The sequence below is a fragment of the Chionomys nivalis genome, chromosome 7, assembly GCF_950005125.1.
Source record: "Chionomys nivalis chromosome 7, mChiNiv1.1, whole genome shotgun sequence".
NCBI classification, from domain to species: Eukaryota; Metazoa; Chordata; class Mammalia; order Rodentia; family Cricetidae; genus Chionomys; species Chionomys nivalis.
In genome coordinates this window covers 47,739,370-47,755,160 of record NC_080092.1, presented here as the reverse complement: position 1 = coordinate 47,755,160, position 15,791 = coordinate 47,739,370, and the positions used below count along the sequence as shown (strand labels likewise).

Genomic DNA, 15,791 nt, shown 5'->3' with positions numbered 1-15,791 from the left:
CCAGTAAACCTAGGGGCTCACAGAAGTTTGTGGGAAGAGGGGCTGGGTGACTTCTTTCCCCACCTCCTAGTATATTAGAATACAAGGAAACGCCGGATCAGGGTTACAGAAGTCATGGGCTATTCTGAGTTCATGTGACAGCTTTGTCACGGGTTTCTCTCAACCTGCATAGCTCCTTTATGGGTGCATGCATGAAGATACTACCTACCCGAGTTTACATTTCCATCTCTGCATGCCTGTAGGTTGTTCAAGCAGGTGATTCACCCCCAGGTGAATATTCTGGCAGCATAGCCTCTTCTCAGGAGCCACATATTCTAAGCATAGGAAACAAAGCCCTCCCCTTTGTTGCCAATGGCTCCTTTCTCAGTATCTCTTCTTCTTGTTCTTCCATTTTACACCACTGGTCATCTTGCTGCCATCCAAGTTATCTTCTTTCTGCTGAATGCCTGCTCTTCCTTCCCTGAGCTGTATGCCATGAACTGATGGGGACAGAGGTCAACTAGAGGCCCAAGGCTTTTAGACCCCTGAGATTCTTGGGTCCTTCTTGGACACAGCTGCTTTCCTGCTGCCCCTGAGCAAACGCTACTTGTGTTGGCTTCTTTCCTCAGCTGATTTCAGTGTTGAAAGAAATGAGCTATCTTCAGTCCACTGAAGTGAAACTTATTCCCGAGACAGCAGCAACCATGTTCTCCTCCAGGGAATTCTATCGGCAGCTTGTGGCCAACTTGGAGTTGATGGCAAATTGGTACAACAAGGTTATGAAAACTCTGCTTGAGGTGGAATTTCCGCTAGTAGAGGAAGAGCTGCAAAATATTGATCTCCGCCTGAGAGCTGCAGAGGAAACACTGAGCTGGAAAACAGAAGGTAAGAGGGAGCCACCTTCAGTCAGAAGGGAATGTGGAGACTAAAAAACCCAGCGAAGCTAAAAGACCTCTCATTATCCTCCGCAAGCTGATTTGGCTCAGAAACAAAACGCTGCCTCTTTTCAGACGAATTTGTCAGGGGCAGAGGGGGAAATATATAAAACCCAAGTTATGTAAGATTGCCATGATTTTTAAGTCTATCACCAAGTTTAATCTAAAATGTGAAGAGTTATGGAATAGGAAAGATAATTAAAATTAAAGTCCCCAGAAAGCTTAGAGTTCAAAAAGGAGATCATAGCTAGCTCATGAAAGTTGTAGAATATTCCATTAACCATGTTAGGACTTTACCCAATATGTGAAAAGAAATACCATTTTTCAACCCACAGTACATTGCAAGTTACTATAATCAAAAGAAGACTGATCCACATAAAAGCATCTAATTTCTCTGGAATTCCCTAGTGACAATGATAACTCTTATGTATGTGATAGCTAGATTGTTTGTCTTATTGTATAATCAGAATTATGGGAAGGGCTGACTTTTTAATAAAGTCAGGAAAGAATGGTCTCTGCTGAAAATGAAGTAACCTGCACAGAAAAGTCTCCTACAGCCTCAGGCATAAACTCCCATCAATCATAGCACCTAGCCCCTCAACTTTGCTACCACCATGTACCATTTCAGTTAATTCTATTTCTTTCTGGGAGCAGGTGTTTGGGATTATACCATGCAAATAACCAATAGCATTCATGACCTGGAACAAAGAATTCAGAAGACAAAAGACAATGTGGAAGAGATTCAGAACATCATGAAAACCTGGGTGTTTCCAATATTTAAGAGAAAAGATGGGAAAAAAGAGTGCCCACTTTCTCTGGATGATCAGCAGGATCGCAAGGAAAAATACTACGACCTCATCAGGGAATCTGGCGTTAAGATTCACGCTCTTGTTCAGGTAACAACTGGTCTCTTAGACACAGTATCGAGAAGGGTGTTTGAATGCTAGAAAGGAGTCTGTACATTAGAATAATCAATAGATGCTGTGTCTTCTGAAGGCAAGAATAAAACTTCAGACTAACAGTAAAACAACTAAAGCCAGGAGATCATAGGGGCCCCAAATCAATGTGTCAGTATTACCACTGTCTAAATGAACTCAAGTCTCACCCATAACCCCTCAAGCTAGGAGGAGATGGCAGAGTGGAATCCAAAATCATCCACTGTGCTAACCAGCCAAGCCCCCCCCATGCAGCCTGGTATGGCTCTACCACATTATCCTTCTGACCTCTCTCTAAAGAGCCTTGAGAGATGAGAGTGTGTCGTGACATCCCTGTCATGATCAGAAGAAAGAACTCACAGTGCCACAGTTAATACAGCCAGGCTTTTTGTCCTGTAGTGTGGTCAGGGCAGCTTCATGTCCCACCACCCACAACTAAAGCCTCTCTGTGAGTATTGGGATATAAATGGCTGCCAGCCCCAACCCTATTGAAAAAGCCATGGACCCTGTCTGGCAGGTTGACTCATGTCAGAAGTCGGGAAGAAATCACTATTCTATAAAGGCTATTCTTAAAACACAATTAAGATGTCCAGTCAGAAATGCTAATGATGACCCATTAAATGAAGGAGATAATTGCCTAAATTATGCCATTGAAAGATGAAGAACTTTTTTTTACTTTATTTTCTTGATGTCTTCTTGGTACTAGATTTAGTAATTTTAGGATGTATTTGCTTATCTTTTAAAATAAACTCCTAGGATAGGAATTTAGGGTCTTGACATTAGACCTTTCTTTCTTTGATGTGTGTGGCTTCCATGCAGTTTAGTTTGTTCGTTGTATTGTTTTGTTTTTCTTTTCAAGACAAGGTTTCTCTGTGTGTAGCTTTGGAGCCTGTCCTGGAACTCACTCTGTAGACCAGGAGCTGACCTTGAACTCATAGAGATCTGCCAGCCTCTGCCTGCCGAGTGCTGGAATTAAAAGCGCGTGCCACCACCGCCAGGAGATTTGATGCCATCTTAAACTGCTGCACCTTGCTATTGGCTTCGGGGTTTCCCATGTGCCACTTGGTTAGCCCAGTGATCATTTAGGAATGTATGCTCTAATTTTCTTATGCTCCATACTTCTCTACATATCTTAATGGAATTGATGCCTAATTTAGCTCTGTGGTCAGAGAGAGGCTGGGGATTAACTGAGATTTATTCTGCACCCTAGTCCATAGTCTCTCTTGGTGACGATTTCTTGGGCATTGGCAATGTCTGTGCTTCTGTTGTTTGGTGTGGCATCATTTGAGTAAGAGATGTGATGGTGATGTTGGGATCTTTGGGATGCCTTCTGCCCTTGTTTATCTATTTGTTCTATCAGTTGATGGAGGTAGAACATTAAAATCTCTGTGTTTTTAGATGTGTCTATTTAACCCCTTAGTTCTGTCAAATTTTTCATCATGGATGTGAGCTCTGTTGGCACAAACTCACTTATAATTTACAGTGATCACAATCCCCTGATGAACTGACTGGGCCATCGTTGTGAAAGTCCTTCTTGATTTCTGATTATACTCCTTCATTTTGAAGTCTGTTTTTTTCTGATAATAATGTAACTTTCCCTCCTGATACATTAGTCCTGTTATTTGCATTGTCCATCTCCCAACACTTTCCCCTTCAACCTATTTATTTCTCTATATTCAAAAATGCTTGCCTTTGTAACCAGTTTATAGTAGAAGCATTTATAATTTCTTAGATTTAAAAAATTATGTGTATATGTGTATGTCTGTAGGTATGTCGACCAGTCAGTGTAGATGCCCATGGAATCTAGAGATAGCACTGGATCCCCAGATGCTGGAGTTGTAGGTGGTTGTGAGCCACCCTGAAGTGGATGCTGAGAACCTAATTTGGGTCCTCTATAAGAATAGTATGTGTTCTTAACTGTTGAGCTGTCTTTCTCAGCCCAAGCAATGTGTTCTTATCAGTAACAATTCCCCTTTTAGCTGGAATCCTTGGATTGTTTATGTACAATATGGATATAATGGAGTCTATTCCTGCTGTGTTTTCGTTTGTTTTGTGACTTTTTTCTTCTCTGTTTTTCTGCATCCATGACCTTGTGGGTTCACATATAATTTTCAGCATCCAAATGACAGCCCAGTTACTCTTCCAGATTTTACACAATTGCCTTCCATTGCTAGGAACTGATTAAGGTTTCATCCCAAGGCATAGAGATTTTAAACAGGGCGGGTCCATTTAGCCCCTCCTCCTTGTGATGGTTAGCTTGGATGGTCCACTTGACATGTATGAATACGTAGGTAGGGAGTTTCAAGGAGAAATTATTTCAGTTGGGTTGACCTCAGGGAAAGCATGTGAAGAATCTTGTTCATGAGGTTATTTGAGCACACGCTAAGCATGGGAGGCTCAAGTCCGACAGGCGGGGTCCTGAGCTATATGAAGCTGCAAGGGCGAGCTGAGCATTGACATACACTCACTGCTTCATCATTCTCTGCCCTTGACTGTGACTGTATCGTTCCTACTTCAAGTATCTGCTTCCTTGACTTCCACACAACAATGGTCTGGAATTAAGAGATTAAAGCACAACTCTTTCTCCCTCAAGTTTTTATCACAGGAATAGAAGAACTAAGATTATATAACATTATATAACATCTATGCTACATCGATGTAATAAATATAGTATTAGAGGAGCATATTCAATCATTAATATGTTAAATACCACTAGACTTTTTTCATTAAATTTTTTTTTTTAAAATGAAATAAAAAATTTTTAAGTGAAAGAGAAATGAAAATATGAGGAAGACTTATTGAGAAGAAGAAGGAATCAAAATGGAGTGGGAGAGGGATGAGAGAGTAATGAGAAGTGAATGTATTCAAAATACATTATGCACATTTATAAAATTTTCTAAAATAAACACAAATTTAAAGACAATAGGGAAATGCATTGACTAAATTATAAAAAATTTTTCCATCTTCTTTGTAAAAGAAACTTAGAAATATTAACAGAGTTCTCCCTTTAACCACATACTCAGCAGAGTCACGCTTTGTGCGCTTTCCTGGAGATCTGGGCTGCTATCTACATTTATTTCTCTTAGATCTAAGGAATATTACTTAGTCTCCTGGAGTTCATGTTAATACAGCAGCTCAGCTTTGAGCAAAACTTGCCTTGATTTTGCCTGGTCTTGGAAGGGCAGTTTTACTGTATACAGAATCCCATGTAGTCTGGCTTTATTTCATACACTGTTGCTTGGCCTTCACCTCCCCACAGTTCCATATGAAGCAGGTCATGACTGTGTCTTTGTTTTCTATGGACTATATTACTTCTTTTTGAGTTTCTTCCCCTGTCCCGCGACCTTTAGTTTTTTGAGACAGGATTTCTCTGTGTAACAGCCCTAGATGTCCCTGGAATTAGCTCTTGTAGACCAGGCTGGCCTCAAACTCACAGAGATCTGCCTGCCCCTGCCTCCTGAGTGCTGGGATTAAAGACATGCGCTACCACCACCCAGCTCAAGTTGCTTTGAATAGATGGATGCATAATCTTTTCTCAGTTTTCAATTTGGCTATGATGTGCCTGAGCGGATTTTCATTGCTCTCACCCAGCATGGGGTTTATAAGCTCCTTGGATCTTCTTTTCTCCAGATTTGAGAATATATTTTGGGTTCCAGTTATTTTGTTTTAGTGATGGTGTCTCCCTCTTTAACCCAGACTGCCTTGAAGTCACCATCCTCCTCTCTGAGCCTTCTGAGAATTACATGTGTGTGCACAGTGTACTTGGATCACTTGTTCATTGTTTGTTTTACAACTACCATGGTCTTGTCTAATCAAAAATCGACTCTATTTTCTAAGCCTGACCTTTTTTGTGAAACAGAAGTTTGTCACATAAAAGAAGCTTAACCGTTACTTAGTGGAGAAACATACATCTTAACACCTGCAAGCTCCTGCACATCATCACATATTACAATTTGCATAATGATGGGCTTAAAGTCATTAAGAAAACCTTAAATCTACTTAGGATGTAAAGGCGTTGGTAATGCATCTTAAAAATCTTACAATCGTGTCACTTAAAAGCAGGATTGTGAAATCATTAAGCTCCAGCAGGACCTATAATGTGGTAGTGTTTGCCAAAGGGGTAAGCGTGAGCCATTTAAGGGAGTCACCTCCCTGGGTTACCTAGGAAGAAGCACAAAGGCTTCATGAAAATGAGGAAAAGCAGATGGATGTCTGTGCCGAGTATCATTGAACACTTGGGCTTCCACTTCTTGATGTCCAAACCTTGTTACCATGGTGATACTCAGGGTATCCTGGGTCGAGAAGTGGGGAGGGGGGAGAGACACAGACAGACAGAGATAGAGACAGAGACAAAGAAACATACACAGAGATTTCTTATATGGTTCGTTTTCTAAATCACTTAGTGGGATGAGGTAAGGCCTTTAATTAATATCAAGTGCCAGCCACAGAGCACAGCCCATTTCTAAAGATTATACAGGAAATACTTTGCAGCTCTGAATCCTAGTCATCCTTCTGCCTACCATACCTCCTCCTCTGATGTTCCTCCCTCGGCAGTATGAGCAGTGAGAGTTGACAAAGTACATTGTGCCATTTCCTCAGCATTTTCCCCTGGGAAGCCATCCAGACCCTATGCTCCATCCTCAGGGACAGACGAGGCCCCACATCTCCTTCACAGACCTTATTTATGTTCTTTCTCCATTTGCCAGAATAGACTGTAAGGATGTGTAACTTCGCTGAGAGGTTTTGTTGTTGTTGTTTATTTTTGTATGAGTTTTTATTGGTAATGTTTTCTCCAGCTCTCCTGTGTTGTTAAACATGGCTTACCCCCTTTCTGTTTTTTTCTTTTGTAGGAAAACCTGGTTCTATTTGCAGCAGACCCAGCATCCAGCATCTGGAAGACATACGTGAACTACATTGATTCCATGTTGTTGGATGGATTCTTTCTTGCCATTGAGTGCTCTCTGAAATACCTGCTAGAAAACACTGGTGACTATCAACTGAGGGCAAGGGGCCATGACTGGGCAGATAGCAGCAGCAGTCGCTACTGTATCAAAGTGAAGTGCAGTTGAGGTTTGCCAAAGTGCTGGGATGTTTTGTGAGTGATACTGAGTAAACTAGCAGAGGGTGGTGCAAAGAGAAAAGCTTCGTGACTCTAAACATCACATGCACACATAGCAAGAAAGGACTCCACCAAACTCAAGGTCTAGGAAAAGAGTGGCTGGAGCTGGAGTCATGGGAAGTGGTTACTAAGGACAGTTTCCTTTGCAGTTGACTTGTGGGCAGATAGGGGGATGTTCTGTGTCTTGAACATGTTCTAGCTCTGTGGCCTTTGTGCAACATGAAGGTTTGAAGTTACCAGGCAAAGTAGGGAAAACATAAAAACAAAAACAGGACTATGTGAAAAAGAGACAAGAAGCAAGAGAGAATAAAGCTCTCAGAAGGGAGAAAAATGTTAAGAAGGTAATGAGCCACCTGAAGCTATTAAAAAGAGATAAAGACTTTGAATTAGAGTGGACAAACTGGGGCATGGTACACAGAGTCAAAATCCTTAGAACATCTCAACTCGGCTAGTAAATGGTATTATAGAAATGGCAGAAGAGTTCAAGACTAAAAATTAAACTAGACCTTCACATGCTGATGAATTCTGGGTTGCCTAGCAAGCGTCATGTTGAAGAATGGGTCAAAATACACGATCAAAGGAAGATTTTGAAGGCAGAGGACCAAAGTGAGATGGGTGTCTAATGTCAGCTATAAGCGAGAACAGAGATAGCATTAGCAGACCAACGTGAATCCTGATACCCAGTCCGTGAAAGGATGCAGACAGTAAAAGTGTTCAGCTCAGTGTATCTGCAAAAAACAGCTCCATGGCATTGGCAGCTGGAAAAGGTGGGGTGCAAAGTGTGATCTCTGCATGTAGGGAGCAGGGCTGCCCCAAATGAAAAAAGGATGGCAAAGCACTCTGGGAGGTTGGTTTCTAGATCCTGGGACACTGAAACCTGAGAACTAGCCCTTAGCTACAAACATGAGCGTTCTCTTCTTAGTGAACTGGACAGACTTCTCTGATGTTGAAAATTTGGGCAGCCTCCCACCCAACCCTTGCCTAGACCTAGGATGATGCCACAGCCACTTTAGGGACAGTACCCACAGATGGTATCTCGGGTTAGTGACCCCACCTTTGCCCAGTTGCTATCTGAATGTTGATATGGAATGGCCTGATGTGCTACTGGCCCTCTGATGGAAGACAAGATTGGAAATGAAAGGATGGAGAATATCTGGCAGTGTTCCTTCAAGACCACCAACGTAATATTCCCTTCCCTGAAGACCAGAAGGAATAGGAACATCGTTTCTTCAGCAGACAGCCCTTCCAAATCCTTTGGGTGGTGAATATTTCATAGCAGCACATGAACGTTATGGCTGCTATGAAATTTAAGCTCAGGTATGCTGGTATACACCTGTAATTCTAGCATCTAGGAGGCTGAGGTAGGACAAACACAAGTTTGAGGCTAGAGGGACTACATAGCAAATTCCAGTCCAACTAGGCTACATAGAAGCACCCTATCTCAAAAACAAAAACAAAACTAAAAAACAACAACAAAAACAACCCACAACAAAACAAAAACAAGGTTTTACAGATAAAGACACTAGATTGTTCTTGTTAGGTCCATTTCTGCCTCCCTGAGTTGGGTCAAGACTACATGTATCTATGGCTTTGGTTGGCTTCCTTGTCATATCTGCTCCAGGTTGCATATATAACAAATTATATGCTACCTACCCCACCAAGAAACATCCTCTGCAAATCACCTGCTAAAGGACTGGCTTGTACCTCCATTGAAGAAGTAGGGCAGTGGTCCTCCCGTCATAATGATGTCTACATTTTATCCAATGTAGGGATTTCATTCCTATGCCAGCATGTGTGGCAAACAGTCCCGTAGCCTTCAAATGTTCTCTCACATCTTGTAAGTGCTGTAAACCATATGCAGGCTTATCTACTAAGGTATGATGTTCTATGGCAATGTGCCATGTGCAGCGACTGCACATCACACAGCCCTGACTAAAACTCTGAAATCCAGAATGCTCTGAGATACTAGCCACACCCTAAAAGCTTTGGCTGTCAGACCATTTGAGACTTTGGATCAGGACAGCTCCATGAGCAGTCTGTGTGGCTAGTCTAACTGCCCTGCAGTCCTCCTAGCCCCAAACACTTCAGGCATGCGATGCCCAAACTATTTAAAGACGAATTCCATGGGATTTTTATCACTGTTTGTATTGTTGTTTCCAGCTCTCCCCAGAGATCAAACCTGTGAGACTCTTGGTAAACTTGTCTCCCTTAGGTTGAAATGCACTTGTTGAGACCTCGGAGTCCCACAATAATATTCATTATTCAATCTCTGTGGTTTTAAAAGTAAGATCTTAGTCTTCCATAGGATCTATGAGGACCCTGTAGTTTTTAGTTAAAGTGAATGAGAAAGCTACAGTAACCATAGCTCCATCCAAAATGTGACTTAAGGGATAAACAAGCCCACCCCACCCCAAGTAGTAGTCCATGAGAATGGCTGTTTTGTGGCAAGTCACTCTAATTCTGTAGTTCTGTCATTCTTCAGGGCTTGGCCTCAGTCTATGGTAGAGAGAGTCAAGTCACATCCAAGGTTTAGTCTGTGAGGAAGGAGGAAGGAATGTGTAAGAAAGGGTCACCTGACCCCCGGGGTCCCATCCAATCTTTCCCTAGTGGGAATCACATTATTACATATAAATCCCTGTAGAGGTAAGGACTTTGGTCACACACCCAGTTTTAGCTCTTTTACTAAGAAGTAAGAGGGCAGTGGTTCAGTCAGAAGACTTCTTTAGCCCACACTGTCCAGTCCACAACACTCTTCTGTTCAGTTTCTACTGTCAAAAGATACGCAATTGTCAGCAGTAACCGGTAACTCTAAGTATTCATCTTACACATGGAACATGGTGCTCCGTGTTATATTTTGACTTAAATCTAGTAAGGCAACTTCATCTAGCAAGTAATCAGCAATCTGTGAATTATTTACACTGTTTTTAAAATTTTTATCACTGCAAGACTACAGAATTAAAGTAAGCCCCATGGTTATAGAAGAGGAATGAAAAATGTAGGATTGCAACATTTCGGTATTCTTTCCCGTGTGAATGTGGACAGGCACACCCCACTCATGCAAGGGATCATGGTGGGATTGTGTGGTTTGACTACGTGGGCTCCTCTTCAGGAGAAGTAGCATCACCCCAGGAGGCAGTTGAGACCGTGGAAGGGAACTGGCTCGGGCTGGTCTGTCACTGGACCGTGAACCTCAAGGGCAAGAAAACGAAATGCCCCAGGAGAGCCCGACACAAGAACAGGCTCATTCCAAATGTCAGCGGTTCCCTGTGGAGACACACTACTGCAGGGCTGCCCCCTCCCGCTGTCAGGCAGAGTTTATATTTTCAGTTGCCTGCATTCTCAAGAAATGCTTGGGTCTGACTTTTATGAAATGGTGCCTTGTCCACATGCCCCGCTCACGATCATTTTTGTCGCCTTGTTTTCCAGAGTATAAGACTGGGATCACCCCGATATTTGAAGCACAGCTCAGTCTTGTCCCCCCAGAATTAGTTTTCCACCCGTCTCTGGACTGTGGAGTGAAGGGGTCCTTGTATGACATTGTTGAGAGTCTCCTTGACAGCATCTTTGCAGTACCGTCTCTGGTTCCCCGACTGTCCCCACACAGTGACTCTCCTCACTATCAGGTACCGAACCTGCAAGCATCTGCCTTCCCTCCACATCTGGAAGAGCTCACTAAGCAGTGATATAACCTCCCTGCTGTTGTCTCACTCCCCCAGGGCGAGCTGGAGGACATGGCTGACTTAGCCAGCCTGCGGAGCGTGCTCATGGAGAGGGTGCAGAAAATGATGGCTCTCTGCTGCAGCTACCGGAATACCTTCAGCCAGTATTCCTACCTCTACGTGGAGGACAGGAAGGAGATTCTCGGTCAGTTTCTGCTCTATGGGCACATCCTCACACCCGAGGAAATAGAAGTCCATGCAGAGGATGGTATCCCAGAGAGTCCACCCCTCCTCCACCACTTTAAAGTCCAGATAGACTCGTATGAAAAGCTCTATGACGAGGTGGTCAGTCTGGAGCCCACCAAGGTGTTTGATGGCTGGATGCAAGTGGATGTGCGACCCTTCAAGGCCTCTCTGTTGAACACAATAAAGAAGTGGAGCCTCATGTTCAAGCAGCATCTTGTTGACTACGTCACTAACAGGTAACCCCGTTGTCCTAGCTCCCTTCTAGCATCCCAGGCTGGAGGGATGCCATGCTTGGAGTCCTCTTCGTATCTTTCCCCGCTGATGGATTACATTAAAACAGTTTGCTGGTACATTGGGTCTTTCCAATAACATGCTAATTTCAGCCCTGTCCCTTCTTGGTTCACCAGATAATGGTCCGTGTTATTTTCTACTCAGTGCTCAGTGGGTGGGAAGCCCCTACTAAGTGGGAAATGTCATGTGAGACCATACTCACAGATCCACTTCCTTCCTTCACAGTTCTGACTGTGAAATCTAGGTCTTGGAGGCAGAGGGGGTCTAATTTTAATTTTTAGATTTTATTTCCTATCACTTCCACCTTGCTCCAGATGCTCCAGCTGTGCAATGTGGGAGTCATTAGAGCTGTGGGCCCCTCTGTGCCCCTCTGTGCCGTCCTAACCATGTCACACATAGACTCTGAAAGTCTGTCTCTCCAAAGACTCAGACTGCCTAGCACCATGTCTTCTAATCTGGAGCCCTGTTCCCTGCATCAATGTTCTAATTGATTGACAGTCCTCTGGTCACTCCATCTTAGTCATTGTCCCTAGAATCTTCCCAGCTGCCTCCACTCCAATCTTGAGTAGTGTGCATGCGCAGAGAGGGTACAGCCCCTCTGTCCAATGAGCGCCCTTGGTGTGTCAGATGACCTTATAGGGAACCCAGCCTGGTCCCACGCCTGCATTCTGAGCTGACCCTGCTCAGGGCTGAAGCTGCCCCAATCCAGAGACAGAAAGACCGAGGCATCACTGTGTAAAAGAAATCCAAGGGCCTGCCAGAGGGTGCTCCAGCACGGCACAAAGCCTTGCAAAGCACAGTGGGGATGGTTTGCACAGGTCACTGGGGTTCCTTCAGAAGCAGCGGCTGGTTTTGCTACATTCGGGAAAGCTTTTGATCACCGAGGTGGTGGAGGCAAGAGGAAGAATAGTTGGTAGGTGCTTGAGTGCAGACAAATGGCCCTGGAAGAAACACCGTGAGGGGAAGACTTTGTGATCCTCCCTTGGTAAGCCTGGTAACCCATAAACACTGGGCACATTTTGGAATGTACAGTTTGTTTTTGAGTAGAGCGAGTGCAACATGTTACAAATTGTGTGGTGTAGTTTCCAAGCAGAAAGAGACTTGCTATTGCTATACGAGTCCACGCAGGGAACATTTATGTTGGGCAAGGAGACAGGAGATATGTGAGTAAAAGCCCCAGCTGTGGTTTCTGTGGGAAGAAATGAGTGAGCCATGTAATTCGCCTAGTGTTGGTGCATTGAAGACATTTTAGTGGGCTTTGGAGCCCAGGGCTGTCCCAGAGATGATAGGGAATCATGGCCAGAATATAGGAACCTGGTATAGGAGATAGACTCTGAGGTTGGTTGTGTGTGAGAGATGCATTTGCCAGTGAAGGAGGTTCCCTGAAGGTAGGCTCTTCCTCACAGAGTGGTCGCCCTCCTGTGTGACAGAATAAAAGACCCTGGCTGCAAAGCACAATGGTGGAGCCATCATGGCGAGCCAGTACATAGATTCAGGGGGTCTGGCAATTGGTCTAGCAGGATAAATCCACAGCATAACAGTTAGGAAGCCTGAGCTCCTGCCTTTAAATTTCCTTCCTTCCTTCTTTTTCTTCCTTTTCTGTTTGTTTTCTACAGGGTTTCTCTGTGTAGTCCTGGCTGTCCTGGAACTCACCTGTAGACCAGGATGACCTCAAACCCAGAGATCCACCTGCTTCTGCCTCCCGAGTGCTGGATTTAAACGAGTGTACCACCACTGCCTGGCAACTTTATTTCTGAATATATGCAATACAATGTTAAATTTTAAGTCAGTGATTCTGTCCACTTTGCAATCCTTGAGTATTTTATTGTGATAGTAAGGACTAGATAAAAATATAATTAATGAGAAAAAATAAAAGTTACTTGTTACTGAGCATCTGTTGTGTCCTATGAAATCGGTGACTTCTACCTTCTTTTCATGGCCCAGATAGGCCACAACTTGCCTTACATGTTATACATGTCATTAACTGTCCAAAGTCCAGCCTTCTGTTACCACCTAGACTCTCATCCCATTCAGTTGGGATGGCTCTAATCTGACTCAGTCCTGGAGAGGTCCACCCTCTCCTCCCTGTGCCTTTCACCAGACTCAGCAAAAATGACCTCTGTCCCCTTGTCTTCTCTCCACCCCCAACTGGAACCCTGTTGTCCCTGGAGGAAATTGATGGGAGAGGGAGGCTGACTCTTCTGTATCCTCTGATCCCTGAGCCTGGAATAGAAGGATTCCCTGCTGTGGCTACTGCTGGCCCAGCCACTTCCTCTCCATTTGCCCCCAACATCACTAGCTTCACTGAAGTGACTTCTATCAGACAGTACCAAAGGCCGCTCCTCCTTGCTGAAGCCACCTGCTAAGGTCTTATGTATTCTTTCTCAGCATCGGGCTCACATCCTCTCCCATCATCCTGGTGACCTCACATGCCCCCTGAGTCTCCAGAACGCCTGATATGTTTCGTTGAGTTTGATGCCCCATCTCTCTGCCATATGACTGCACCTGATTGTGTGCTTTCCTCTCAGTAGGGGAGGGGAAGATGGGGGAAACAATTGTTCTCTATTCAAAAGCTCAGGTGTAAGCATTCCATTTTCTGACCACACCTGGTATCTTTCCACCTCGCTTATTTGGCCGCCCCGCAGTGCAGAATTCTTGAGACCAATCAGAATTTCCAACCCATTGATTCCACCACCTTCTCAGTATCTGTCAGTTCACCATAGCGTCTCACTCCCACCCTGGAAAGTTCTGACTCTATTTAAATCTCCACATCTGCACCTGAGCAGTTTATCTTGGCCGAGGCCAAAACAAACTGTTCTTCTGATCAGCCCCGTTTTCAGATATGTCAAGTACCTGCTTGTAGAAGTGCCTTCAAATACCGTCGTATGTTCTCAATGTTTCTGTCTCTCCCAGACCCCTTTGCCTCTGCTCTCCACAAACTCTGAAGGTTTGCCACTATCAGCAATGATGCTGTGACTAGTGTTGCATGCATTTCATATGCATAGGCAGACATTCCTTCAGGATATCTCCATCTAGCCCGAGAAGCTGGGTTGAAAGCAGGTCAGCTATGGTAAGCCTGCTCCAAGGTAGAGGAGAGCCTGTGTGAGCATCACTGTGTCCCAGCATCCTCAGCACTTCTTGGCGCCAGCAGACTGTTTCTTCCTGGCCCCTTTGGTGGCAGTGTCACGGTCTTTCATGGTGCTGAGCACGATCCATTACTTTGATCAGGAATAATGTGCCTTGTCTCTTCATGTCTTTGGTGAAAGTTTTTTCCCTGTGCTCTTCTTATCTCATCTTCTCTCTTCCATTGGACTTTAGTTTGTATTTTTGGCGATCTAAGCATTACATTTTTGAGCTGGAGAGATGGCGCAATGGTGAAGAGTCCTTGATGCTCTTGGAGAGGATCAGGGTTTGGTTTCCAAGCACACGCATCAAGGCCCAGAATCACCTGTAACTCCAATTCCAGGAAATCTGGTGCCTTCTCCGTGCCTTCTTCTGGCCTCTGCTGAAACTGAATGTGTTATGAATGTGTGTATATGTATAGCACTCATAATTCATAACAAAACTCATAAACAAAACACTAATAGATATAAATTAAAAATAAAGTATTTTTGAAGTTGCTTATCTATTCTCTGTGTGATATTTTGCTAGTTTTATATAGATCACCAATATACACAGTATAACCTCTAGATCTGGCACCTGTCTTTCCACCCCATTTACAGGCAGCTGTCTATATTCACATGGTCTACATTCAAACCACCACACATCAAAAATGCACTTTAAAAACTGCCTTTGAACTGAACATGTACAAACTTTCTCATTGTCCCCTAAACAGGCAGCATAATAGCCATGTACAGAGTATGGACATTGTATGAGGTAATCATAAATAACCTAGGGAGGAGTTCCTTGAAGCACACGGGAAGACTTGTGCAGGGAAGATGTCAATAGCATACTGTTCTGAAGAAGGAATTTGGAATTTGGTACCCACAGGTGGTCTTGGAGCCAACATCCCACCATGTACACAGGAGGATGATTGTGCTTAGTGAATGGTTCCTAGACTCAGCATCACCAAATGCATCTGCCTTCTCCAGTAGGTTCTTTTACTCTTAGATTTATCTTGTTGGAAAAATTCTCTTTCTGCCTGGAGATCCAAGAACATGCTCTTATATTCTATTCCTAAAGTTTTAGAAATTCTCTTCCACCTTAAGTAGTCCATTGCTTCAAGAATATGGCAAAACCCTAATTACTGTAGCTTTGTAATAGATCTTGATATCTGGCGGGGTAGATCTTCACCCACTCAGCTTTCACTGAAAGAGCCTTAGCAGTTCTTGGCCACTCTTTTTTATATAACTTTTATCCATCATTTTGTAAAAGAAAAGAGGCCTTTGAACCTTCTGATTAAATTCATGCTGACCGTATGTAAGTTTGAGGATTTGTATCTGGACAGAATCAAAACATTGCTGTGTAAGTCTGTGACTCTTTTCCCATTCACGTCACTCTTGTTTGCCTAGATTTTGTAATCGTTACCTTTAATTCACAGGTAGTTTTACAAACATTATTCCCCTGTGTGTTTTGCTTCCTCATTCAAAATCTTTTAAAACCATATTCTCTGTGAAAATAGAATTGG

At 43.6% G+C, this 15,791-nt stretch overlaps 1 protein-coding gene across 6 annotated transcripts in view; it reads left to right on the top strand.

Moving 5' to 3' along the window:
* Positions 1-15,791, top strand: part of Dnah9 (dynein axonemal heavy chain 9) — a 341,979-nt gene that overhangs the window by 46,815 nt on the left and 279,373 nt on the right. For all 6 annotated transcript variants that reach the window (XM_057773503.1, XM_057773502.1, XM_057773504.1 and 3 more), the window contains 5 exons: positions 609-864; positions 1,569-1,810; positions 6,700-6,835; positions 10,395-10,591; positions 10,685-11,109. In XM_057773503.1, the coding sequence (XP_057629486.1) occupies positions 609-864; positions 1,569-1,810; positions 6,700-6,835; positions 10,395-10,591; positions 10,685-11,109 (1,256 nt within the window). The remainder of the gene's footprint in view (positions 1-608; positions 865-1,568; positions 1,811-6,699; positions 6,836-10,394; positions 10,592-10,684; positions 11,110-15,791) is intronic.